Source organism: Amblyomma mixtum, chromosome 1 (genome assembly GCF_055824585.1).
Source record: "Amblyomma mixtum isolate Tamu chromosome 1, ASM5582458v1, whole genome shotgun sequence".
Taxonomy (NCBI): domain Eukaryota; kingdom Metazoa; phylum Arthropoda; class Arachnida; order Ixodida; family Ixodidae; genus Amblyomma; species Amblyomma mixtum.
Window position 1 is genome coordinate 38,077,363 of NC_143012.1, and position 25,374 is coordinate 38,102,736.

Genomic DNA, 25,374 nt, shown 5'->3' on the forward strand with positions numbered 1-25,374 from the left:
CTACGCAGTCTGTCGAACCAAAGTTTGCAAGCAACGAGGTAAAGTACTCCTGGCTTTTTTTTTTTGCACTTGACTTCTTTGTTGCAGTTGTGAATTGTGCTTGTGGTGCGTTTCACAGACACACTTTTCTGTTCATAGTTGAGTACTTCGCGGTCGAATGTGTCTTTAGTATCGCCCCAGAGATATTTTAAATGCATAGAACTTGTGCTGCTTGTCTGACAAGCAGTGTGATTGGCGAAGCTTATGTGGGTTTTCGGAACTGGATCAAATTACAAGGGCAAAATGTACAACGTTTCTAGGTAAATCATGCATTATTTTTTTGCGCTAGAAGTAATGACGACGTAATCGCCGATTAAGCGACCATGTTCAGGCTTCTTCCTAAGACATTACAGAAGTGAGAAGAAGCTTGATAGTGGTGCCACCTGTGATGAGATTTCATATTTAGATTTAACATTTCCGCTGCTTTTGCTCGCCAACTTTCATGCGTCTTTGGATGCCGCCAAAAATGTGATTCCTCGTCAGTCCAGCGCCCCAACCCAACAATAACACGGAAACTAAGCTTTTAAAAGTAAAATTGCATTTTCGTTTTAAATGATGGTTGCATCGTTTAACTTTCGTAACTTTTTTAATGCTGACAGGATTTTATTCTACATGAAAAGATGTACTGTCATTTTTGTGTCAGTTACGGTTAAATGGACTGCTTGTACTGAAAAAAGGCCGATACAAGCTTTGTGATTTAACCGCACACGAATATAATCTTATATTGCCAAAAAAAAACATTAATTCACCCGTAGAAAGTAACACTCGCCCGAAAAAAAAAAGAAACCCGAAAATTGCATTGTGAAACTAACTCTAAAAAACGTCCGCCGAAGTTAACAAATAAAAGCTGAGAATCGCAACCTTTACTTAATAAACTAAGCGTTATTCACCCCTTGGTAATACAACGAGAAGTATGTTTCATGCTGTGTCTTTCATTGTTCATCTTTTTTGTTAAGTGTGTATTTTCACACTTCTGGGCTTTATGGCCTAAGTCGCCTCTGCGTCATAAAACTTTCAAATAACGAACTATGTTTCTATTTTACTCTTTCTGCAACCTTACGCAGCTTGTTTTTTTTTACTCATACAAGTATTCTCTTGTTCTCCGGCACAAATTCAGTGCTTATACGATCATCGCGAAGAGTTAATGAGATGCAGAGCTTCTTTGTAAATTTAGACTCGTAATGCCAGCCGTAGAATGCATATTCAGAGCGTTGCAGTTGGAGATATATAGCGACGTGTATGTGATGTAAACGCATTGCACTTGCAAAAAATACCTTTAGGTGTAGAAAATATTTGCGTACATCTCCACCTTAACTAACACGAGTTTAATTAAATTGACCCTTTTCATCCCGGGCTGCGCAAAATATAGTAGTTCTCTGAGGAGAAATTGAGCGGTTAGGTAGGGCCTTAGCGTATAACATGATCACAAAATAGATCATTATAATAAATAAATAGATGTTTCCGAATGATTGATTGATTGACTGACTGAGTGATTCATTGATTGAGTAGGTATTTAGTTATCTATTTTTTTTTTGGTCGCCGCGGTGGCTCAGTGGTTATGGTGCTCGGCTGCTGACCCAAAAGACGAGGGTTCGATCCCGGCCGCGGCGGCTGGAATTTCTTTGTAGGAGAAATTCTAGAGGCCCGTGTACTGTGCGATGTCAGTGCACGTTAAAGAACCCCAGGTGGTCGAAATTTCCGGAGCCCTCCACTACGGCGTCTCTCATAGCCTTAGTCGCTTTGGGACGTTAAACCCCATAAACCAAACCAAACCAAACCAGTTGTCTATTTTTTATTGTATGACTGACTGTGATTGTTTGATTAATTATTTGATCGATTAATTGATTAATTGATTGGTTGGTTGACTGGTTGATTGATTGACTGACTGAGTATGCATTTGTAGTGATTCATTGATTGAGTAGGTATTTACTTATCTCTTTTTATTGTCTGACTGACTGTTATTGATTAATTGGTTGATTGAATAATTGATTAATTGATTGATTCGTTGGTTGGTTGGTTGATTGATTGATTGAGTATGCATTTATTTCTTTATTTATTGACTGACTGATGGTTGGTTGATTGATTGAGTATGCATTTACTTCTTTATTTATTGACTGACTGACCCCATTTAGCGAAGCTGATTAACGAATTTCTCGATCGGTCCGTTGACCCCTGCGACGATTTCTACTCCTACGCCTGCGGCGGGTGGATGAGAAATCACCCAGTGCCAGGAAGCAAGTCTACGACGGGCACTTTCCACCTCCTGCACGATGAACTGCAGGAAACCCTTAAAGGTAAGCCACGCAGTGTTTCTTTTCCCCCCATGTTTCCGAAGGATATGTGCTGTTTGCTTTCGAAATACGTTTTCAGAAATTTGTTCTTTCTTTTTATCGCCTTCAAAGAGAGACGGGGGCGCAAACCAGACGTATGGCATTCATTCTTTGTCCCCATAGTGCGGCACAAGGCGATGCTTTATCTAGAGAGACGGTCAAGGCGGAGGGCTCGAAGGGAGGCCTCTAGCCATTTAACCAATGGCTTCTACACAATGTCACGGTGAACTGCACTGCACAAAGCCAGCATGGTATCGAAAATGGCAAGCAGTTGCAAGAAGAACTAGTTATTGTGGCCTCACGAAAATAGATAGACCCTTGATTGGTGAGCCTCATTTAAGGAGAGGGTTAACTGGAAAGACATGGCAGAGGCATTTGCCCTGCAATGGACGTAGTCAGGCTGTTGATAATGATGATGATTTGAGGGTTGCTTTCACACCATTTGGTGCTCAGTTCCTTATGAAAGTATTGGCCGCTAGCCTGTCCAATTTGTCCATGCTTATCGATGTGGTGTTCTCCAAAAGCTGCCAGAGCCTAAGCATGGAGCTTAATCTCTTTCTCACTCTAATAACATCATCACCTCTGTTTCTCTGCCCGCTTAGGAATACTGAAAAGCATGACCCCGGTTTACGAGTGCCAGAACATTACAGACAAGGCTGCAGTTGCATACAACGCCTGCATGGGTACGTGAGCTTTACGTATTTACAAAAAACAAATAGGACTAAAATTTGCTTTGCTTTTTGTAACAGTGGCTGTTACCTTTGGTATGAAAAGGCTACTTTTCTGCACAAAAGAAGCGTAATTTGCGGTTCTAGCTTCGCGATGATGGGGGGCTGTGACCACAGATTAGAAAACTGCCTGCTAGATTTCGATGGCCTGCCTACCACTTGTCGGAGAACACGGCGCGCACTTTCCGTGTTTGAGACGAATGGGCTGATGCATTGCAAAGATCATGTGGGGAGCGACGTCAGCCGCTCACTTCGGGTCCACCCCCCCCCCCCCCCCCCTTTGATTTTAAACTGCTCACAAAGGCTCCATGTCCTACGGGCCATCAGTGTTCCAGAGACGCGTGAAGAACGATCTATAGACGCGTAGATGCCGTGTCTGCCAGCTATCACCTGAATGGACTACTACAGGTCTGAGCCCGAGAGCGCGACTTACACCTCTATAAATGGGGTCTTCAGCCATTCGTTGACAGGCAGTTTTAGTAAAGCATACGCAGAGGGGTATCTTACGCTAAGAAATAGCGCGACTCACAGTGCGCATGCGCCAAACGCTATTTTGAATACAGCTTTAACGTATGTGCATATTACATGCGCTCTTTCCCCGAGTTCAGCGCGCATAGTTCTTGCTGACGCTGCAATAGAGTTTCCGTCATTGCGGCGCCCTTGGGGAGCCGGGCTTTCCTTCGCCTCATCTCCTCTATAACAAAACGTATGAAAAATAAATTTGTTTTACTTTTTGTTAAGAGTGACGATTCGGTCGCTCCTAGACCTAAAAAGGTGCATTTGTTTCTTGACAAAAATAGTGCCCATTTTAATAACAAGGTGACGCCACTAGACTGAAGTTGTCGGTATGTGTCCGTCTGCATAAACCGCAATGAAAGGGCAGATGTGAAAACCAGCTTGACGTCCCGCAAAATGATTGCGTTTGGCGTAATAAGTGTGCATACGCTATTCAAGAACTGTCTAATGATATATCTCGACTTCGTTTGCCACTAACGCACCCTGTAGAGTTTGGTCCCTGCATATGCTTGATTATGTATGTATGCATTTTTTTTTTTCAGCTGTTCCAACTTCAAAAGATCGGCCTGATGTGATGCTGAAAATAATGAACATATCCGGGCTCGTTCACTGGCCGATAACAGGAGACTGCACCGGAAAGTTGTTCAAAAACAGCACCGAGGTGCTGAATATGACCGGACATTTCCCCATCCTTTCCGTCACCGTCGGAAGAGACGTCAAGAAGTTGAACTCTAACATTATTGGGGTAAGCACGCTATGGCTAGAATTCACTGAACCAACGTACCAGTTCTTTTCATTGTCCTGCGTGAAGCAGCTCACAGAGAAGACCTCCTATGGTTCCTTCCAGCTGCATATGGAATTTGGAAAATAAGTTTTTTTCCAAGATGAAGACGTATGACCTAGTAGTAGACACTGACCTGCATGCAAGCTCAGATGGCTATATGTCACTGCACACAGCGTATAGTAGCGCTTTAACTCTCAGTTCACATCTCTGTCCAGTAACATGCGAAGCATCTGTAGTGTGTTCGAATTAGGAGAATTTTGGGGTATCCCTCAGCCGTCAGAAACACCGTTTCTTTCTTAGACTCGATGGCGGCGAAGAAAACATTTTAAGTGTAACAAAAATTGGTGGTCGGTCTCTCTATTCCGGGAGTCCATTGGATCTTGCAGCTACTTTAACCCTTTCAGTCCGCTCCTGCTGAACTTTCGGGTCTTAGCGCGAGAGAATTTCCTCCTACCAATCAATCGTAGGCTCTTTTACCCTTTCTATTTCTGTGTTGTTTTTGCATCCCCATCCCATGTAGGATAGGTTTTCATCTATGCCACAGTGTGCGCATAACGGCTAATAGTCTTCTGGATAGATTGCATGAAGTCTTTTTGGGCTTCAGCATGTGCTTTTTGTATTATATTCAGTGTTATTCTTTGTATCATTAATCACTGCTTGAGACTATGAGGAGGTAGTTAATGGTTAAAGTCAAGAACTCCTATTGACTTTATTTTTGCTCTTTACCCGCAATTTCCTCCTCAAAGTCTCAAACACTGTATGTTGATTTCCAAGACAGCTGTATTGCCTAACATCACTGAGTTATTTGCAATCTTTGTAACGACCGTCCTATGAAAAAAAAAGAAAAAAAGGTCACCGCCGTCTGGGAGACGTTGAAGTAATGAGAGTTAGCTGTTTGGTTTACTAGAATTGATATGAATGAAATTAAAGGGAGGTACGCCTGTGGGAATACAAATTTGTACGTATATTTCCCAATGCTATTGTAGATGGCGCTACAAGTCTCAATGCGAGATTTAATGTTTTCTAGTTGCTTCCACAGATGGCGCTGTGATCTCAGGGCGGTAGCAGACCCCACGAAATCTCGAAACGTGATGAGTAAGAGCTAACGCTCTTAAAATTGATCCCCCATGATCACGTTTTTCGAATCTAGCTCACCAAAGCACGATTTTCCTCTCTTCAGATCGACCAGTTAGATTTCTTGACAGTAGGCAGAAACCAGCTAGTACACCCAGAAAAAGAAGAAAACAAGCAAATAATTGGTGCCTACAAGGAGCTCGTCAAAGCGGCACTCAGTTTCATGAGACCCAACATCAGTGACTGGGAGCTGACGGAACTTTCCGACACGGTTGTAGACTTCGAAGGACAGTTGGCCAATGTGAGAAGCTGACGTTTTTATTTTGCCTCATACGCAATAAGAAGAGCGCGCACTGCTGATAACACTATTAATATTATTAATGCCGTAATTCCAACGCGTTATATGTCCTGCCCATGTCCATTTATTTATTTTTGATTAGTACTAGTTATCACTAATCTGCGCTAACTGAGGCTGCTCTCTTCTTATCTCTTAATGTTACACCTATCATCTTCCTTTCTGTGGTGATCTTCTCTGTAATCAATACAAATTTAAACTTTTTCGTCAGTACTTGGAAAAGTGAACCCTTGTTTATTTTCCTCTTGAAGGGCTACAGTAAGCTGCTATTCGAGAGATGAAAGTGCCTGACAAAAGTACCCAATCCTATTTTCATAGTCCTAGCGATTTTTCGATCATAGTCGGAATCTACAGTCACCAATTTGTTTAGATGAATGCACTATCTCGGGTTTTCCAATGCCTCACTACCCGCCATGAACCATTCTCCCTTCCCAGACTGCTAAACATTACATTTTGCTTCATATTAATTTTCTATTATACTGCTTTGGGTCTGCAAGTCGACAATCATGCCTTGCAATTCCCTGCCTGAGTTATTTGTCAAGGTAGCGTCATTATAAAACGTAAGATTCAGATGTTCTTCATTAACCTTTATCCCCAGCTCTCCTTTATCTAATCCACAGAATACTTCTTTCAAATATGCAGGGAATCACAGCACAGACCATTTGCCAGCTTGTATGACCTTGTATGACAGGAACGCCGTAAGGAATAATCAAAACTACGACTTCCGTAACTTCGTAAACTGCATAGGAAGGCATGTGACAGGGAAGACCTTGCTAGGCTAGTAATAAACTGAGGGTTACAAGTGCGCGCGAGCATATACCCTCAGGCATCATTCTAAATTTGAGCCTACGTAACCACTAACTCGACTCCGCGCGTGGGCTCTAATAGGCTACCATTTTACCTCTGTATGTGCAAACTCTAACGTAAGTTCATAAGAGAAGCTGCAGCACCGCATTGCTACCCTTGAGACCTTGAACAGACACTGCACCGTCGTTAAGTTTCAAGTCAGTCCTCTCTACTTCCAGCTGACAACACCTCCCGAAGAAAGGAGAGACCTCCGGAAAATTTACAACAGAACCACCATCAGAGAACTTCAGGAGAATTTCACGCGCGTAAGCAACTATATGACTGATCAGTTCATGCATGACGTATTGATGATGCGAGGGTGACGATAGGAGCAAGACAGCGCTGATCTAACGGAGATGTGAAGGCACCTCACCCATGTACCAGCCGAACTTTAACTTGGCAAGATAGTTGGCAGACAATGTTAGAAACGTTGCAGCGCAAACAGTGAGGATTAGGCTAGAAAAGTGACACGACTGTCTCCTCTCAGAGGCCGGTTTAAAAGCTTGTTCAGAGCACTGGAGCGATTGCCTGTGCAGCTAATGATGTAACAGCTTATTGCAGCCAACAGGTTTTATACGCAAGGCTGGTGTGGCCGCTCGAGCGCAACAGCAAAGGCAAGCGAACGACAAAGGCGCCACCAATGTGTCCATAATAAAGCAATGGGGCTAAAATTTCGCTTTATTTATTAAGCGGAATATCTCTCTAGCGCTGCAAACAACCTTGTTCCCGACTGTACTTTCTGAGACGAACTCGAAGCTCAATTCACTGTATTTTCCTCGTATGGAGCGCTGGAGGTGCGGCAAATGACCTCCCACCCCTGTGCGCTTGAAAAAAAAAAAGCACGTTCATCATGCGAATGTTTTATCCTCTTAGTTGTGCAGTGTTTGTTCTGGTTGAAATTTTAAGAGTTACCTTCTCGTTTCGACAGGTGCGGCTCCACGACTTACTTACGAAACAATTTTCCAGGGTAAATATTACGCTATGTGTCAACGAGACCATAGAACTGTACGCCTTGGAATACTACAGCAGACTAAATTCTTTTCTCGAATGTGCTGACCCGTAAGTAAAGAAACCAACTTCACACGAAATAATTCAAGCGATAGTTTGGTTTTAAACCGACATAGCTGCGACGGGATATCTCCCTGTCAGATCGAATAAAATGCCTTCACTCGGGATGTATCTTCTGGTTAAAGATATCAAAAGCTACTCGTATGTTATCACAGCCTTGCTATTACAAATGCGAATACTTAGCCAAAAGCTATTTTTGCAGTCATTGCTGGCGAAGAGAAATAAAATCAAAACAGTAGAACATGAAAAAAAAAACATGGGTACACATTTGAAACAACTGAACATTTATGGAAGCGCCGAACGTAAAGCATTCCGCAAAAGACTGTCTAATTTACAACATTTGGCGAATGTGACACTGGCTGCTGACTACTAAGCTGACCTTTAAGGAGACCGTGTTATGTCCTGTGTTTTTTGAAAATACCACACAGATTACGAAAATTTGGGATTTAATACATGATATTCATTGGGCCGCATCAAGTTTCAAATAATATGGTAATTATTCAACCCGGGACCTTCCACAATATGTTGATCATGCTTTAATAAAATTACCGAGGACACTAAAGGAACTTGCGTACGAATAGTGCGAAAACATTGCAATTATATTCCAATTCTTCTCAAATTTCCTTTTAATTTTATTTTTATTCGTCTTATTCCATTCTGTCCTTTTGTAGTTGGTGCAGCTGTAAGTGCTGCTACTATTACTAGTTAGTGTTTCACATTTTAAATATTTCATATTTCAAATATTTCATATTATTTGATGACGTCACACCATTTAGACCAATCGCTAGTTTTGTAACACTGCTGCTTCTTCGGCAACGTGGGTTTTCGTATCAATGAGCCATCTAATCATCCGCATTGTTAATTTGTTTCATTGTAACAGATACACCGGACAGAAATTTTTATTTCTACTAGAATCGAATGACGCAGGCTGAAGTCCGGCGTTTATAAACAATTTCCCGCTTAAAAATGCTTTTGTCCAGAGTTTCTGGGTATTGTTATCACAATTAAAGAGCTCCGGATTCGACTGTGTCCGGGGCTTAAGCTTGATAAGTTATGCAATAGGACTCAGTTCTTCCAATAGAGATAAGATAACTAACACTTGCGAGATTTCGCACAGTAAACTTTTTAGGACTTCATAACTACGTCGTACTTACAAAAGTTAAAATATTTTTGTGCTAGCGAAATACTTTAACTGTTCTATTCTCTATAGTAAGCGCGGTGCCCTGTTCTAACCTTTTTTTCCAGAGACACACTGTACAACTACGCCGGCCTGAAAGTCATGCTAGGTTTGGCAGCGCAGGTCTCTGAACGATTCCGGAACGCTTCCTTCGAACTCAGAAGAGCAATATCTGGAGTAGTCGCCGAGAAGCCTAGGTGGGAAAAGTGCGTTGCATTCGTGAACGAAATGATGCCCGCAATTGTGGGTCTACTCTACGTTCAGCACAAGTTCAGCAGAGAGGCCAAAGAAGAGGTAACCGCACAGTCTCCTGGACAAATTGAGAAGTCGCGTAGCCGTTACAAAATTTCTTGAGACAGTTCCTAGATTTGTGTCAAAAAGGCAGTTGTCATTCTAGTGACAAATCCTACAGATTGGTATACAGAAAACACAAATACTGTAAGCAGTCTATAGACAATCTGTAGATTTATGGCCATATACTTTTAGTAGACTTCTGTGCATAGGCTATGAATACACGGAGGGAAATATCTTCAGGAAGGCAATACAGTCTATAAGAAGTGCATAGTAATTCTACAGACGATTTTTAGAAAGGAGACCGCCGTGACAACGGTGGTAGTCACAGAGCGGAACTGATGCTCCGAGAAATGTGAAATTGAGGGGAACTTATAAAGAACCTATTTGAGTCAATCATTGCCATTAAAACGAAATAAATAATAATTTAGCCAAAAATTATTTCTCATTGCCGAGTGTTTTATGCGGTCGTCTTGCTTATGCAGAGGGTTGAGATAGACCGATCTACGTGTTTTATATAATTTCGGAAGATACCCAGGGTTCCCAGAAAGGAGGGGTAGGGGAGGGAGGAGTTAAGGAAATCTTTTGGTAATAACCCAGGGCAATAATCTGTAGAACCATCAGCCCTTTTGGTCGTTCGCATAATGGTACCGCTATTTGAAATAAAATGTTCAAACTTTTACGTTTCATTTAAAGTTAATACATGCGTGCGTCCAGCCGTAACTTAAACGTTTTGTAATTCCTAAGGCTCAGCGAACTATTATCATGTCTATGAAAGCTCAAGTATGTCTTTACAGTGAGCACTGAGCAGCCCAATGCTCCACTGCATGTTAGGTATCCTCAAGTGCTCTTAATAAAGATACTGTTAACCAATGCGCTCATGCTTGTCCATTTCAGGTCAAAGACCTTGCCAAACGACTTATGGTAGTTTTCAACGAAACGCTGCAACACGCTGAATGGATGGATGATGAAACGAGGATGACTGCAGAGGCGAAGGTGTTGTGCCAACATTTATTTATCTTTCAGCGAACTTTTGCGCAATAGGGTTCGTTGCGTTGCCAAGTCACCTTTACGCATTACGCCGTTATATACTATGTTCGTAGTATTGAAACCTCTACTGCACAATTCAACTAAGTCTTCTCCAGATGGTGCCTTTAGAACATTTGCTGCACTCAGACTGGAGTTTGCTGAACATTTTGTACCTCAGATTCAATCTACACGTGCACAATGAGGACTCATCCTCTTGGCCTCTTTTCAGCTAATTAAAATGGGTAAAAAAATTGGATACCCGGACTGGCTGCACAATACGACATATCTGGAAGAACTTTACCGATTTGTGAGTATGCGCATACTTTCATCCGACATCGCTGACTACGAACGCATTTCAAAGAAACTTCAGCAGCGTCTATTAACCTATGAGGGTCCTTGTTTGCAGCATCTTTTAAATTTAATCCGCATTAATACCTGGTACCGACAACATTTTCGCTTTTGGACGCAAATAGTGAAGCATAGTGACCGCATTAGCAGTTGACAGCTGAGCCTAAACGTGGGAAGTTAGCCCAGTTTGTACGTATCCATGGTTGACGAGCTGAAATAGGGGACGACGAAGGAAGATGCTGACGCTATTTCTTCCGAATAAACGTTCCGAATAAACTCCCTGCATTGCCACGCTAGCAGGGTCATCAGAATCGTACACGCCATTGGCTGGAATTGGAGGGGGTCCTTTGACGGGGGGAAAAGCCGCATCGCTCTTGAGTTGTATCCGACTATAGTCCCTTTGTAGCGGGTGGCCTGGTTGCAGCCCCAGCTGGAAAGAAAAGCAAAATTAAAAGAGAAAAAGAAAACACGCAGACACAGAAGAAATTCAAGACTGTAGATTACAGCCGGTAAACTGCGCTCCACCTCTCGATGAGTCAGTGTCCTCTTCATCTTCAGAGCAGCTGGTACCACTATTCTTCCGCAGTGGCGCTATTTGCTGAGAAATGCTAAAACAATTGGCTTCTGATAGGCGGAAAAAAACGTTTTTTTTTCTTTCCTTTTCTTTGATTCACCGGAGGCTCATCTTTTTGAGCGATCCGCTGGCGAGGTACAAGTTGTAAAGATGACGTCATGCTGCCCGCGTTTCGTTGGAATGCAAATGCGTACAAAATCGAACACTTCATTTGCGGTTTTCTGAGTAGCTCAAAACTTTTTCGCGTAAAAAAAAAGCTGCCAGCCCTACCGTCTAGTAATCTACCTGTGCAGCGTAGTTCATTCTTGCCATTGCATTTTCATTTGGTGTTGTTTAAAAGCCGCAGGCAACCTCTTCCAACAGGTACCACAGCTCTGTAGCAATTGCACCTTCGCGGAAATGCTGCGCTGGATAGCAAGGAACAACTGGCTACAGCAAATGCTTAAGCTGCAAGAGCCGTACGACAAAGACGCTGAGTAAGCCGTTAACCTTTTTTCTTCATAAAAGTAACGGGCTTACACCAGAAAAACATTTGTACCCCCATCCTCCTCTTCCACTGCTAAACTTGTTGAATATTCCAATAAAATGCTCTTCAATGCAAGGCCTTATTAACTAACGTCACTATAATTTTTAATGACCGAGGGGTTATTTGTTAAATACGGTTCCTTCTGTAATGTAATGAAAGTTTTGGTTAGTTGGGTGGGCAATTTATGCGGCTCTAAACTCACACAACTTCAATCGCTCGTTGGCTGAAGAAATGGGGTTGCCGAGGCTTCACCTGCTAGGATCCTTTTGAAGAGTATCCATAAGTACTTTGCATTCCTTGTTCATTGCAGGTGGCTGGTCGGTCCTGCTTTCGTGAACGCCTTTTATAGCCCAAGCAACAACGAGATGGGTGAGATCATGCAAATGCGCTGAAGAAGGTTGCAGCATACTTGCGTATTTCTTAAGTAGCAGTACTGCACTTCCAAAATTTGGAAATCGTCCTCCAATTACCACATTAATTTCCACATTTAAACGATGAAGGTTCAAGCATCAACTACGTCACAGAGTGCATAGATTTCTTATAGAATCTGTTGCCTTCCTGTATTTCTTTTCGTCTATTCATAGTCTATACACTTTCTACAGACAAAAGTCAACTAAAAGTGTACGGCTGTAAATCTATAGATGGTATATAGACTGTCTATAGCATTTGTATTACCTGTACACAGCTCTATAGAATTTGTCTATAGAGTCTATAGACTTTATAGACTGTCGTCTATAGAGAGTCTGTAGGCTGCCTAAAAAATTCTTGTAAGGCTATGGATTTTGCAACGTCGTCGCATTGGTAGTAACGGTATGCCTTCTGTAAAAGGAAGCTCAGTGACGTCACCAATCTTATACCACGCGACCACCTAGTGACGAGCGTGTTGGGGCTGTCCAGATTGTGCGATCCCGGGACCTTTCGGAGTGCCGTTGGTGGGCCTTGCTCAAGCAGGCTTAGAGAGGGCGCTGCGCCAGTGGTTGGGGTATAGTCACTTTAGGTTGGGGCAGAGAAAAGACAGCTCCTGCTGTCTCTACTTCACCGCAAAAGAGAGTAAAGGTCTAGAAGTCATTTTCGTTTATTAAACTCGGCCATTTGTAAAATTAAGCTTTACTTTTACTATTCTAACTGTAGGCATCACCATTTGTACTGATTGCAAGCGATGTTGCGAAAAGGGCTACGATATGTTCCTTGTGAAAATTCAACGTCTATGTCATGCGGGAAGTTTTATTTTGGTCAGACCGGAGGTTCATCTGAATTTCTTTAAGATCTGCAACACGTTATTAATGGTTCTTTGCATATTTTAACAAAAAGGTTGGCCCTGTTGGTTCTACATTTCTTCGCGTTTATTAGCGTAAACCCCGGGTACAAAGTGAATTAGGAACACAAAGGTATGGTCGACTAACATCATGTGACATAAGATACTGGCATTTTTCGCCTTGTAGTGTACCCTTCGGGAGTTCTTCAAGGCGCCCTCTACCAGCACGGACTCCCGCGGTAAGCCAGTATTTCTTTTTTGATCTTGCTTTTGACTTTATAAGCAGCCCTGACGTCACAAATTTTGCTATCTTACTTAAAGTTAAAAACTGCGAGGACACTTTGGCAACTAAAGTGTTGAGAGGTGAAAGCTGAGGACACTATGCCGCGATGACTTTCGGTGGATGTGACGTCACACCGTTCCCGTGGCTATATCGATACCCAAATTATACATCTTTTAGGGATCTTAAGTGTTAATTACGCTTAATTACACATTTTTTCTTCCAATTTGACACAAATTCGACATTTTTCCGACCATTCTGTGACAATTTTTACTATGCCATGACAACTTCCGTTCGATGTGACGTCACAACGTTGCCACGGCTCGTGGCTATATCGACGTCTCCGCAATTTCGATGCAATTCCGACATTTTTGCCTATAATTAATTAACTAATTAATCTACAGTTATCAAACTTGGCTTCTAGGTTCATTTTTTTTTCTCGTCTTTTTTGAAGCAATCATTGGTTCTCTATTATGTCTTTAAGTTCCCGAGTGAAACGCGTGTGACACGCTTTGTTAACGAACGGATGACAGTATGAGCCATTAAAGGCTACTTTGCCACCCATGAAAAGCCACGGACTGCAGCAACGATTAGTGTATGTTAACAACAAAACACTGTAAACTTGAACTGTTCAACATGCGTTGTAAAATTCAACGCTAAGCGCCGGACATTCGTCGCTCAGGCAGGTGGATATGCGGAGGAAAAAATCGTTACGCTCTGCTGCATTATGCGTTTAACTCATCGAAAGCTATCGCTGTGTTTTTCGAACGACAGCTAAGATATGTTCTTTATGAATGCGACATTAGAAGCACCATAGTGCCAAAATGTGTCATAAGTCCTAAAGTTCGCCCATTAGCTGAAGGGAAGTGACGTCCCCGGACCGGAGCATTCCTACTGGTTGGAAGGACGTGACGTGACTAAACAGGATCATTCCCACTGGTTGGGGGTAAGTGACGTCACCAGACGGGAACATTCCCATTCGCTCGAGGGAAGTGAAGTCACCTGACCAGAATTGCCGTCACTACCGGTAAAGGCACCAACAGCTGCTAATGATATCGCGTTGGCAACACAATGCGATTACGTGTCCCTGGGAATTTTTATGTGGTTTATCTCTCTATCAGGCGCTACAGGAGAGTGGCGCTACATTCCCATTTCCATACACTCCTCTGAAGGCATTTGTACAAAGCGTGTTTACTATGGGCTATGCAGACAAATAATCCTGGCATATGCAATCCGTCAGATGTATAGGGTCACCTATATGCACCTTGTAAGGTCGTTCTAAACAGATTTATCTGAAGCAGCTTTAAACGTATATAGAGGTGCACTGTCCTCTAGACGACGATAGCTACCTAACTTGAATGTGAACAGGCAGAGACGCGGGCGCTTCGAGTAAGGAAGAGGGCCTCGCTAAAGAATAGACACTAACTCACTCTAAGCTGCCATCTCAATCGCAGGAGAGAGAATAGAGGGCTAGGGAAAATTAATACCGAGGCAAACGCCATACACTCTCTCGGGAACTCGTAAGCCGACGCTAGATAAAACTGAAGTCCCTGGATAAGCTTTGAAAAAAAAAAAATTCAGTTTATACGGAGACATCAGGGAACGTTAAGTATTGAGGCAAACTAAACGCGCCGGCCCAATGCACCTGTGCTCGGATCTGGGGCGTCGCAACGCCCAAACTAGGTCGCCACAGCGGAGCATCGCGCATGCGCGCAGGGATCAATAGCGCTGCCTAAATACTTATCTGAGGGATACGGAAGTAATTGCAAATAATTGTTAACGCTTGTCTGAGAAGAATCGTAATTCTGCCCACAGCTCGATCAACTATGGAGCCATTGGCATGGTCGTTGGTCACGAAATGACGCACGGTTTTGACGACATGGGTGAGTAACCTGAAAAAGTCTACTCAGAACACTCTCAAGCCCTTCACTTCTCATGCCCTTCACTTCTCACACCCTTCACGCCCTTCATGCCTTTCACTTCTCAGTCTTATCCGATGTCCGAGACCGAAACGTCTCATCTACAGATACAATATGCTACGTTACTTATTCCACCCGATCGAAGTTCCGCGCTAGTTGGTTAGTTATTTATAACTAACTGGAACAAACACCGCCATCCACCATCGAGGAAGCCCATTAATCAATTTAAACCATTTTACAACATTTTAAATAATCTATAATGTTATTTCTGCCGTGTTACCTCCGCTCCTCATGCAATGTCTCGCAAGCGACCTTTTAGGAATACAAACAAATAAATAATGAGACGCACACCAGCGCTCGTGTGTATCTCACTATTGGTGTTTGTCCATGCTATTCATGTTTCTTTGTTCGTTATGCTTATTTTTAGTTTACTTCCTATTCGCGAAGCGGCGCAAAGTGCGACACTAGGACGCGAAAATGCCATAGATTTCAATGCCCAGCATACAATCTACTTTTACATGGAAACTTTAAAAACAGCCGTCAGTGAAGCCAAAAGGAGTGTTCATAAATTCCGTACAGCCATGCCTCTGTTATTTTCATATTTCATTCACAAAGACCTGCTTGAAGTCGACTCAGCAAAAGGTATTCGTGATGCATGATAAAGAATTACAAAGAACTTTCACTGCACGAAACAGCTGCCAGCTGCTGTCTGTTGTCATGTTGTCTACATGGCTGTTAATAAAGATTAGTTTATTGGTTTTGTTTATTGGCGTTTAACGTCCCAAAGCGACTCAGGTTATGAGGGACGCCGTAGTGAAGAGCTCCGGAAATTTCGACCACCTGGGATTCTTTAACGTGCACTGACATCGCAGAGTACACGGGCTTCTAGAATTTCGCCTCCATCGAAATTCGACCGCCGTGGCCGGGATCGAACCCACGTCTTTCGGGCCATCAGCCGAGCGCCGTAACCACTCAGCCACCGCGGCGGGGCTCAATAAAGAGGCAAAATAATAAAGAGAGAGAATAATAACAATCAATAAATAAAGAGACAGAAGGAAGAGTTAATAAAGAGAGAAAAGGAGATGTCAAGAATCTTTCAGTGACTCGCGCACAATAATAAAGTCCAACACTTTAATACATCATCATCATAATCAACCTGACTACGGCCACTGCAGGGCAAAGGCCTCTCCCGTGCCTCTCCAATTAACTCTGTCCTTCGCCAGTTGCGGCCACCGTATCCCCGCAAACTTCTTAATCTCATCCGCCCACATAACTTTCTGCCGACCCCTGCTACGCTTGCCTTCTCTTGGAATGCACTCCGTTACCCTTAAGAACCAGCGGACCAGCGGTTATCTTGCCTTCGCATTACATGCCCTGTCCAAGCCCTCTTTTTCTTGATTTCAACTAGGATGTGATTAACCCACGTTTGTTCCCTCACCCACGCCGCCCACTTCCGATCTCTTAACGTTACACCTATCATTATTCTTTCCATAGCTCGCTGCGTTGTCCTTAGCTTAAGCTGAACCCTGTTTGTTAGCCTCCGCGTTTCTGCCCCATAGGTGAGTACCCGTAAGATGCAGCTGTTGTGGTTAATTACTCTCAGCAGATATTTTCGGAGCATCGTGGTCCCTACTTCGTTGAAGTCATGAGTTCTTTCTTATTTCTTCGTGCCCTTTAAGGAAGCCAGTTCGACGCTGATGGTGCGCTGAAACAATGGTGGACAAACGATACACGTGCCCACTTTGAAGGGAAGGCTAAATGCTTCGAATACCAGTACGGAAACATCACTGATCAAGCGGCCAACATGTCGGTGAGAGTTCGCAAATATATTTCGGAACTGCATGAGTGTTTGCTGGTACCCCACCTTCATAATCTACAGTACCTGCATTTGGAGAGGAAAGGCAATAGAGGTGGAAATAGGTCCGTACCTTTGGTTTAGTTTTACGATGAAGACCCCTAACCTTAAAATACATCATGGATCAAATGATTCTTTCGTCGCCTGGAATCAGCGGTCTGTGCACGAGCCAATATGGCACTCGTGCGTGAACACTCGTGCGTGAACGCATATGCGTTCAAGCTATGGTCGTTTCGCATCGTTAGACGCGTAATCAGGTAAACTATTTGGTTTGGTTTGGTTACTTGGGCTTAACGTCCCAAAGCAACTCAGGCTATGAGCGACGCCGTAATGAAGGGCTCCGGAAATTTCGACCACCTGGGGTTCTTTAATGTGCACTGACATCGCACAGCACACGGGCCTCTAGAATTTCGTCTTCATCGAAATTCGGCCTCCGTGTCCGGGATCGAATCCGCGTCTTTCGGGTCAGCAGCCGAGCGCCGTAACCACTGAGCCACCGCGGCGGGTAAACAATTTACTGTCAACACAACCCACTACAGTATTTTGTAGTAATAACCACGGTTAGGTGCAGGCATGAACGCAATAATGAGGTAGCTTTCATGCAGCATTCTTACTGCTGCAGACTGGCACTCTTATTTTTTTCCCATTTGTAACACTGAAACCAAGTGGCTTTGACCAGCTAAACTGCATTATGTAGTAGCGCTTCAGTGATCTTCGTTTTCAGCACAGATATCTTTGAGTGTACAAGGCCTCTCTCGAAGAGGCGCTGGCCAAGGGAATTAAATGCACAGTTTTTTTTCCTCTCTCACTGGCAGCTGAATGGCAGAAACACAGTGGGCGAGAATATTGCCGACAACGGCGGCCTTCGACTGGCCTTCGGGGTAAGTTTCAGCGCAGTTCTTTAAGAAAGGTTTTTCTACAACGTTACAAGGCTGCCACTCAATTCTTTCTGTTTTGTTCCGCATTAAGTTCGCAACCACAGGCGGCACGCGTGTGTGCATACGTGTGTTTTGTGTTGTGATCTTCGAGAGTAGCAGTGAGCTCATGTAGCATATTATCTCATGAGAAACTATCTCCTTCTCCAGGCGTACGAACGACTGCTGAAAGAGAGGGGTGAAAACGAGACTCGTTTAGTCGGCCTGGAAGACCTGTCCTGGCAACAGCTGTTCTTCATCGCAAACGGAATGGTACATAAGTTTTCTCACGCCATCTCTTCAGCAACTGCTCTCCCTTTGGATCATTATACAGGGTGTTTCAGGTAACTTGAACCAAGGATTAGAAAAAAAGTGGCACACCGGAGCTGACTGAAATCAAATACACATTGCATCCCGTCGTGTGGTGCTCCTCAGAGTATCTTTTAAATTCTACATAATTAGTTAAATAGCTTGGATTAATATCTTATAGAAATGGTCTATAGACAGCCTGTAGACTTCTTAGCGACTCTACTGACTTCCTAAAAATATTGCTTTTTCTCTATTCATAGTCTATAGACTGCCATAGACAAAAGTCTACTAAAAGTGTATGGCCATAAATCTATAGATTGTCTATAGACTGTCTACTGCATTTGTATTGCCTATAGACTGTTGTCTAAGATTTGTCTATAGACAGTCTATAAACTTTATAGACATAAGTCTATAGACACTCTATAGACTATCTAAAACTTTGTTTATAAAGAATCATGCAAAAGTTTAATACTCACTCTAGCGCCATTTACGTTTCGTTAAGTTCTAGACGGGGTTCCGAAATGACCGTGCCAGTTTTTTTTGTACCAACGTAAATTCTGCGTCGTCCTTTCTTCGAACATTTAAAGAAAGCCCCCGAAATATGAAAAAAAAAAACAACCTCGTGAATGCGCTTTTGCGCTACCGTATTGTAGCGCTGCCAAGCGTGTCTGTGAGTGAACGAAAAGTGCGCGCTCGCCGTCTCGAAGTGAGCGGCCGGCGCCGCTCACAGCACAGTCACGAAAGTACGTCAGCATATTCTCCTTGACTTGGAAAGCGCGCGCCGTGATCTGCGATAAGTGATAAGCATGCCATCGACAGTCAATTCAGACGGAGCTTCTATCGAGCCATCGCATAGGCAAAAAAAAAAAAAAAGAAGGTAGAGCAGTGAAGTCATAGAGAAAAGAATTTGTAAACAGCGGGCACTCCGCGAAATAGCAGACGATAGTCTGCGCGGCTGCGCCTGTGAGTGTGTGCCGTCTTTGTTAGCGTGCAGACTATTTCTTGCGTCTGGCTCGGTCTTCAACGCGTAACTCCTGCTGTTTCTGACAGTGGCAAGGTGAGAAACGTCTAGTTTTTGCCAAACTACGCTGCATTTCAAGCAGTTTCGCTGAGCACGCCGTTCCGGCGCGTAGTGGCGCAGTTTGAAATCACGCCTAACTGTTCGCGCCGTGGCGCGAGAAGGCTGGGAAGTGCGCAGTTTGCGAAGGGCGCGCCCATGCCTTGTGCGCTTTGCCTGTCGCATGGTTGCGCGTTCAGTTTTATGGGGACGCGAATTTTTTTTTTTTTTTTGTGGCGGCCCATAATACGCAACTTCTTTCGAGTGATATTTGTTGACGCTCGGCTAAAATATGTGGTCAGCTTGAAAAAACAAACGGGCAAACGTGTCGAAAACAACCGTTCTCGCGTTGTTAGTACGGCAATCTTCAAGATTGCCGAAAAAACAAGTAACGGATGAAAAGCTCAAAGACTAGAATCTTGTGCGTTGCAGACTCCGTCGTCTATTCCAGTGAAAACGCTCATTGCACCCGCGTATACTCCGTTTCATACATAGCAGTCAACGCAGCGAAGGCTGCGGCGCCTGTTCGCGCTCCTCGTCCGCATCGTAATGCAGTGCGTCGAAAGTGAAAAGAGTAATGAACTTAAAATTAAAGTAAATGTTGGTCGATATTGTAGTATAATAATAAAAGTGTTTTATTTTGCAAAAAGGTTGCTTTTTCTTTTATGTTCTTCAAAACAGAGTGCCTTAGTTTCATGGTTTTTTTCCGGCTCCTCCTGTATCAGGTTTTCGCAGCTGGGCCGGCCGGTGATGTCGTCTGCTTTCGTCTTTCGGTTTCTGAGTCTGCAAAAATGGCACCGCTATCTCCTACTCGCTTGTTTTTTTCGCCCACTGTGGCTTCAAAAACATCTCCTGCTCGCCTATTCTCCAAGCTGAAGTCTCAGAAAATTTCGAAAGACTGCAAGCAGGTGATTGTCAACGTTTACTCTAGCGTAAGGAAGCGCTTCCGGGAGAAGACTGTGCGTGAAGTTCTCCAAACTGTGGACGAGATGACCGGGGTCAGCCCTCGGACAGTTGCGAGGTTCAAAAAAGCAGGTCTCTCTACTGGAATAAGATCACCGCAAAACGACCTAGCAAGGTGACAATATCTAGCTCTCGCAGTGTTAAATATGACAGCTTTGCACTCAACGCCATCCGACTCAAGTTACATCGCATGTATGCCTGCCTTTTCCCTTCGAAAAAAGTAAACAGCGCTGTGTTTATCAAAGTAGGTATTAGAGTTTGACAGTTCCGAGTTTCTACCTAATGAATCTTTTAAGGAAAATAAAAAACCAGCCTAGCCGTAGCCGAACCTTAGCCCCTTATTAAATCAACAGACAGGCGTGCGCTTCGTACCACTCAGCCACGACGCGAGGCGGACGGATACATTTCGCTTTTTTTTTTTCGCAGCGGACTACTTTCGTACCTTTGGCAGCGTTGACTGCTATGCATGAAACGGAGTATAGTGACGGGAGTGCACTTTTTTAAACGTGGCAGGCCGCAGCGCATGATAGCATTCAAACTGCGCGTGCCTGCGACCGAAACCGGACGTCTCTCACCCAGCCGCTGGGTGCGCTGCAGTCAGTTGGGCCGCTGGGCCCTATGGGAGTGTCCGCTCTGTATGAATCCATTCCTCCATGGTCGAGTTGCGTATTTGAAGGTAGCCTTCATTTTCTGCAGCCCGTCGAACTGAGCGGAGGCCGCTAACTTGGGCGCGGTCAGCGCGCATTTCGTTCGTTCAAAACACTATTGGGAGCGCTAGATTATGGTATCGCATGAGCGCAGTCATGTGTTTTTTTTTTCATATTTTGCGGGTTTTCTTTAAATGCCGGAAAAAAGGGACCGAATTTGCTGCAGAATAAAGGCATTGGTTCCTTCTTAACTCCCTCTACAACTTAAAGGGCAACTGCAACACTTTTTTTGAAAATTACACGATATTAAAGGAATCAAATCTATATAGGCTGTAGGTAAAGTATGCCAAGTGTTTTTGCACTGGCATTTAAGATAGTGACGTAATCGACGATTGAATTTTGCGCTTCTCCTCAACGCACCGGAGGAGTGCAGGAAAACTCAGCGTGACGTCATGGAAGGTATGATTTCAAATTACCGCTGTCGTCAGCGACACCCTGCCCTGATTAGTTAGACGCTGCCAAACTCCCCTCGGCAGGGTTCGCCTTCGATGGCGTTGGTTTTTTTCCTTCAAAGCAGGCGTTTGTGCGTTGGAAGTGTACTGATACCTTCGATGACGTTATCATGCGCCTCCCCCCCCCCCCCCCCCCCCCCCCCCACACACACACACACTTGGCGTTGTGCGCTGCGGAGAAGCTGGAAGGGCGTCTGGATTTTAATCGGCGATTACTTCACTATTTCAAGAGCTAGCCCAAAAAGACTTCGCATGCTTTACTGCAAGCTTCACATATTCGGCCCTCTTAAGCTCGTTGATTTATAAAACCTATGCAGTTTCCCTTTAACGGAATGAACGTGACACTGATGTGAATAGAGTGTTTGCGTAATTAATCTTAGTTAATTACTTTAAGCTGAATTTTACGAAATCCTGTGAGGAGCGCCACACGACGAGAAACAATATGTCTTTGGTTTTGCTCAACTCCGAGGAGTTACTTTTTTTTTAATGCTTGGTCCACGTTACGTGCAACACCCTGTAGACCCTCCGAGATGAAATGCGGCAACACATAAATGATGGGTGCGGACATTCGTGCAGGTATGGTGCAGCAACAGCAGGCCAGAGTATCTGAAGCAGCTGATCCAGTATGATCCACACAGCCCAGACCGATACAGGTATGACTTGACAGCGCTATTTCGTAACTCAGTGACCCAAGGAAACTACAGTTGAGTCTCTTGTAAACGTTTGGTGCATCAGACTAAGGTGTACGCTACACATCCTTATTCGAAATGATTTTTTTTTTGTCACGGCGAGAGTACGCGTAAACATGAAATACAACAGATGACAGCAAATTTCCCTTCAGATTATTCGGGTGACAGCTGTGAATTTAATATGTACTGTAAAATACGTGTACTTAATTTTGGCTAGGTCCTAATTCGTGCGTGTTTCGCGAATGAAGTTCATGGGACGAAGAATTGTTTCCACGAATAATTCGCGAAGGATGTTAACTTATACTTAAAAAAAATTCCCAACAAGAGCACGTTGTTCCTGCCTTCAATAAGCATTTGGTATAAATGAGAGCATCAATGCGGAATTCATGTCTATTCAAAAATGTTTACTTCAGAATACTTGCTGCAACGTATTCGTTTTATACATTGTCCTTGCACTGTTCGAGTTCACGACTTATCTATTGTTATGCCTGTCTACTGATCTGTCTATCCATCCTGCCCATCCACCATACATCTACCTACATATAAGTGTACCCAACAATTCTGGACAAAATTTTTGAGCGAGAAACTATTTATGAATTATTGTAGTCTCCGTTCGTTCGCGCTGAAGGCCGCAGGAACCAACGTTGCAGGAACGGGGCGTAGATAGTAATAGGGGTAGTAGATAGTAATCAGGAGAACAAGCAACGATTCGTTTGCAAAGAGGAGACAGAAACGCAATCCAAACGCGGGGAATAGAGCCAAAAAATAAATCCAAGAAAGCGTACACGTTCTTCAAAAGCTGCTACGTCACCTGTGTGCAGAAAAGACTGCTGTTGGAAGCGCGTTCAACTAGGCGACAGAACAAGGAAGAACAAGTTCCTGAAAATATTACTTCGGGCTAAATATTGCCACGTATCATTGTAGTGTTCGTTCGTTCGCGCTCAAGGCCGCAGGAACGGGGCGTTATCATTTTTGTTCGTGAAGCGACCGGACTAATCTCGATTGATCACAGCCATGAACAACTGCATCTACGTTTTTCCAGATTACTGTAGTCTATTTTGACCGGTTATATCGAAGTTTCCTTGCCGGCCTTAAATTGAGCGATGCAGCGAGCGGAGGGCATGTTCGACGACTGACAAGCACGTCTGTTGCTTACACCGTCTCTGTGCTGCTTAGTTCTTCTGCGGGCGCAAGTCAGCCCAAATAAGGAGCTTCGTTTGCAAGTATTGTTGCTGTCTTAATGACCGCTGGTCTGCCCTCACTAGACCGTGATAATAAAGTGCAAGGTTTCGCTAAACGAATTAATATATCCGCAGATCACTGATAGCAGTCTTGTATTTTTTTTTTGCTTTTAGCGTTTTTGCTGTCGTCAAAAGCGTTCCAGATTGGTTTTCAATGGCAGTCTTAATTGTTCGATGCGTTCGACAGAAACAGTTCAAACGAGATATTTTGCTACATATCAGTAAATGAACTAATTTCTTCAATATTTTTATAAGAATATCTTAGAATATATTACAATGAACATGCGAGTTCTTGGGAGGTTGTTGTTGTTAGCTTTTGAAAGGATGGCACATACCCACACTGGGGGATCGGCCAAGAATCGGGAGGCAAAGGTTACTATTCACCTGTGCATACTAAAGGCAAAACAGAAGCACACGGGAGAGCGCGGGAAGTTGCAGGCCGCCCGCGCGCTTTCTTCTTAGTATTTTTGCTCCGTCAAACGAAATCAGCAAAAATAAATCCTTCCCAGATGCGAAAAAGAAAAGAACAAAAGAGAATGACGATCTTGTTTTTGACGCTATGATCTCTTTTCTCAGCACAGGGCGAGCAGTGCCGAAGTGTTGCGTTTCCGTTGTTTACCTCACGAAACATATTTTTGCGTTATGCATGTAACTTCTTCCCTTTGCTTAACCCTGTTCATTCGCTATAATGCAAACCATACAGACTTTAGCGCACAGAGATCGGCACTTAAAAGCTCACTCGAAAAGACATATCTCGCTCATTTGCTGTCACTTAACATAGAAAGGCAAGCTTTTGTTCAAGTTTATGCCGTTTGAAGGCCCCATTTGGCGCTGAGAAATACTACTTATGAGCTGTGTACTTTCTTCCACAATGACATAATTTTTTTCCTGCTTTTCGCCATCTTTCTGTCGCTTTATCGATCTTGCATGGCTCCCCCTTTACCTGCGCGGTGTAGCGATGGCAGCGAAGCTGCAAATGCCGTTTGAGTGCAGCGGCAGCACGAAACCCTACACAACGCTCTACAGTTATACGTCGTAAATGCTAAGAGGCTGAAACCAATGTTTTCTTTATTTTAGAATCAACGTACCAATGCGTAACATGGAAGCCTTCAGCACCGCATTCAAATGCTCATCAAATTCTGCGATGATCCCGAAGGAGCGCTGCATTTTGTGGTGAGGCTGACTCACAGAAGAAGAGGAAATAATGCGACAGCAGCCTGGGGACATCATCATCATCATTATCATCAACGTGGAAGACATGAACTCCGTGCCATAGAATTGTTTCCACAGGTGCCGCCTTTTCGCCATGCTTAGATGCAATTGGCATTTATTGTCAGGCGCCTGTTTGCATTTTTTCTGCTCGGTAACCGGATTACATGCCAATTTCTCAGTCGAATTTCTTGGCATTGCTTTGGCCCTAGAGGCAGGTCCTCTTGCTCAATGACTGCCTCACTGTCCTAAGAAGGTACTCTCACTAAATTTCGATAGCAAAAAAATAATATGCTTTGTTTCACGGTAGAAAAGAGATTACTTCTAGCAATTTTCAGTCGGAGGCGTTGAGTAGAACTTAATTTATTATGATTTTGAATGTCGTCCGAGGAGCGGCACGGCTTTTCCACCCTCATCGAGTGACGTCAAGGTGCCATTTCTGTGACGTCACCAAACCCAGTCGTTGTTCACAGCAAGAAGCAGTGTTTGCCGACGTCATCAGGAATGTGGTAGTCAAGTTTGGCCGGTCGACCAAAACTGGTGCCGACAGGTACTTAGACTGCCAGTACAAAATCGTTTGTAATTAATAAATGACGCTGTGAACTGGTGTTTCGAGCTAACTTTAATTATTACTTGGCCTGTAGGCCTCCTTCAAGTAAAAAAAAAACAAAAAACGAACATCCACAAACTTAATGTCTGTACCATTTTAACAGCTCGAGGAATGTAATTGTGAGCCAATCCCTTTCTTTTTAAAACAATTGCGGTTTCAGCGCGTACCAGGACATCTTGGCGTTTATTAAAACAGGTTCGCTGGTTTCTTATGAAATTCAGCCATTAAT

General features: G+C 43.7%; 1 protein-coding gene across 1 annotated transcript; it reads left to right on the plus strand.

Moving 5' to 3' along the window:
• Positions 1–25,138, plus strand: LOC149366062 (neprilysin-1-like). Its single transcript, XM_089550995.1, has 19 exons — positions 1–38; positions 2,172–2,333; positions 2,972–3,052; positions 4,156–4,358; positions 5,578–5,772; positions 6,852–6,938; positions 7,601–7,731; positions 8,986–9,211; positions 10,106–10,204; positions 10,467–10,544; positions 11,523–11,635; positions 11,996–12,054; positions 13,128–13,179; positions 15,036–15,103; positions 16,819–16,949; positions 17,810–17,875; positions 18,080–18,181; positions 21,973–22,049; positions 24,404–25,138. The coding sequence occupies exons 2-19, from the start codon at positions 2,249–2,251 to the stop codon at positions 24,501–24,503; spliced, it is 1,953 nt and encodes a 650-aa protein (XP_089407121.1). The 5' UTR covers positions 1–38; positions 2,172–2,248; the 3' UTR covers positions 24,504–25,138.
• Positions 25,139–25,374: the final 236 nt, after the last annotated feature.

Excerpts from the sequence above, each read along its gene's own strand:
- LOC149366062 (XM_089550995.1), top strand. The coding sequence starts at position 2,249 with ATGAGAAATCACCCAGTGCCAGGAAGCAAGTCTACGACGGGCACTTTC. Across the intron at positions 2,334-2,971 it reads ACTGCAGGAAACCCTTAAAG|GAATACTGAAAAGCATGACC; the intron begins GTAAGCCACGCA and ends CTGCCCGCTTAG. Across the intron at positions 16,950-17,809 it reads ATCAAGCGGCCAACATGTCG|CTGAATGGCAGAAACACAGT; the intron begins GTGAGAGTTCGC and ends TCTCACTGGCAG.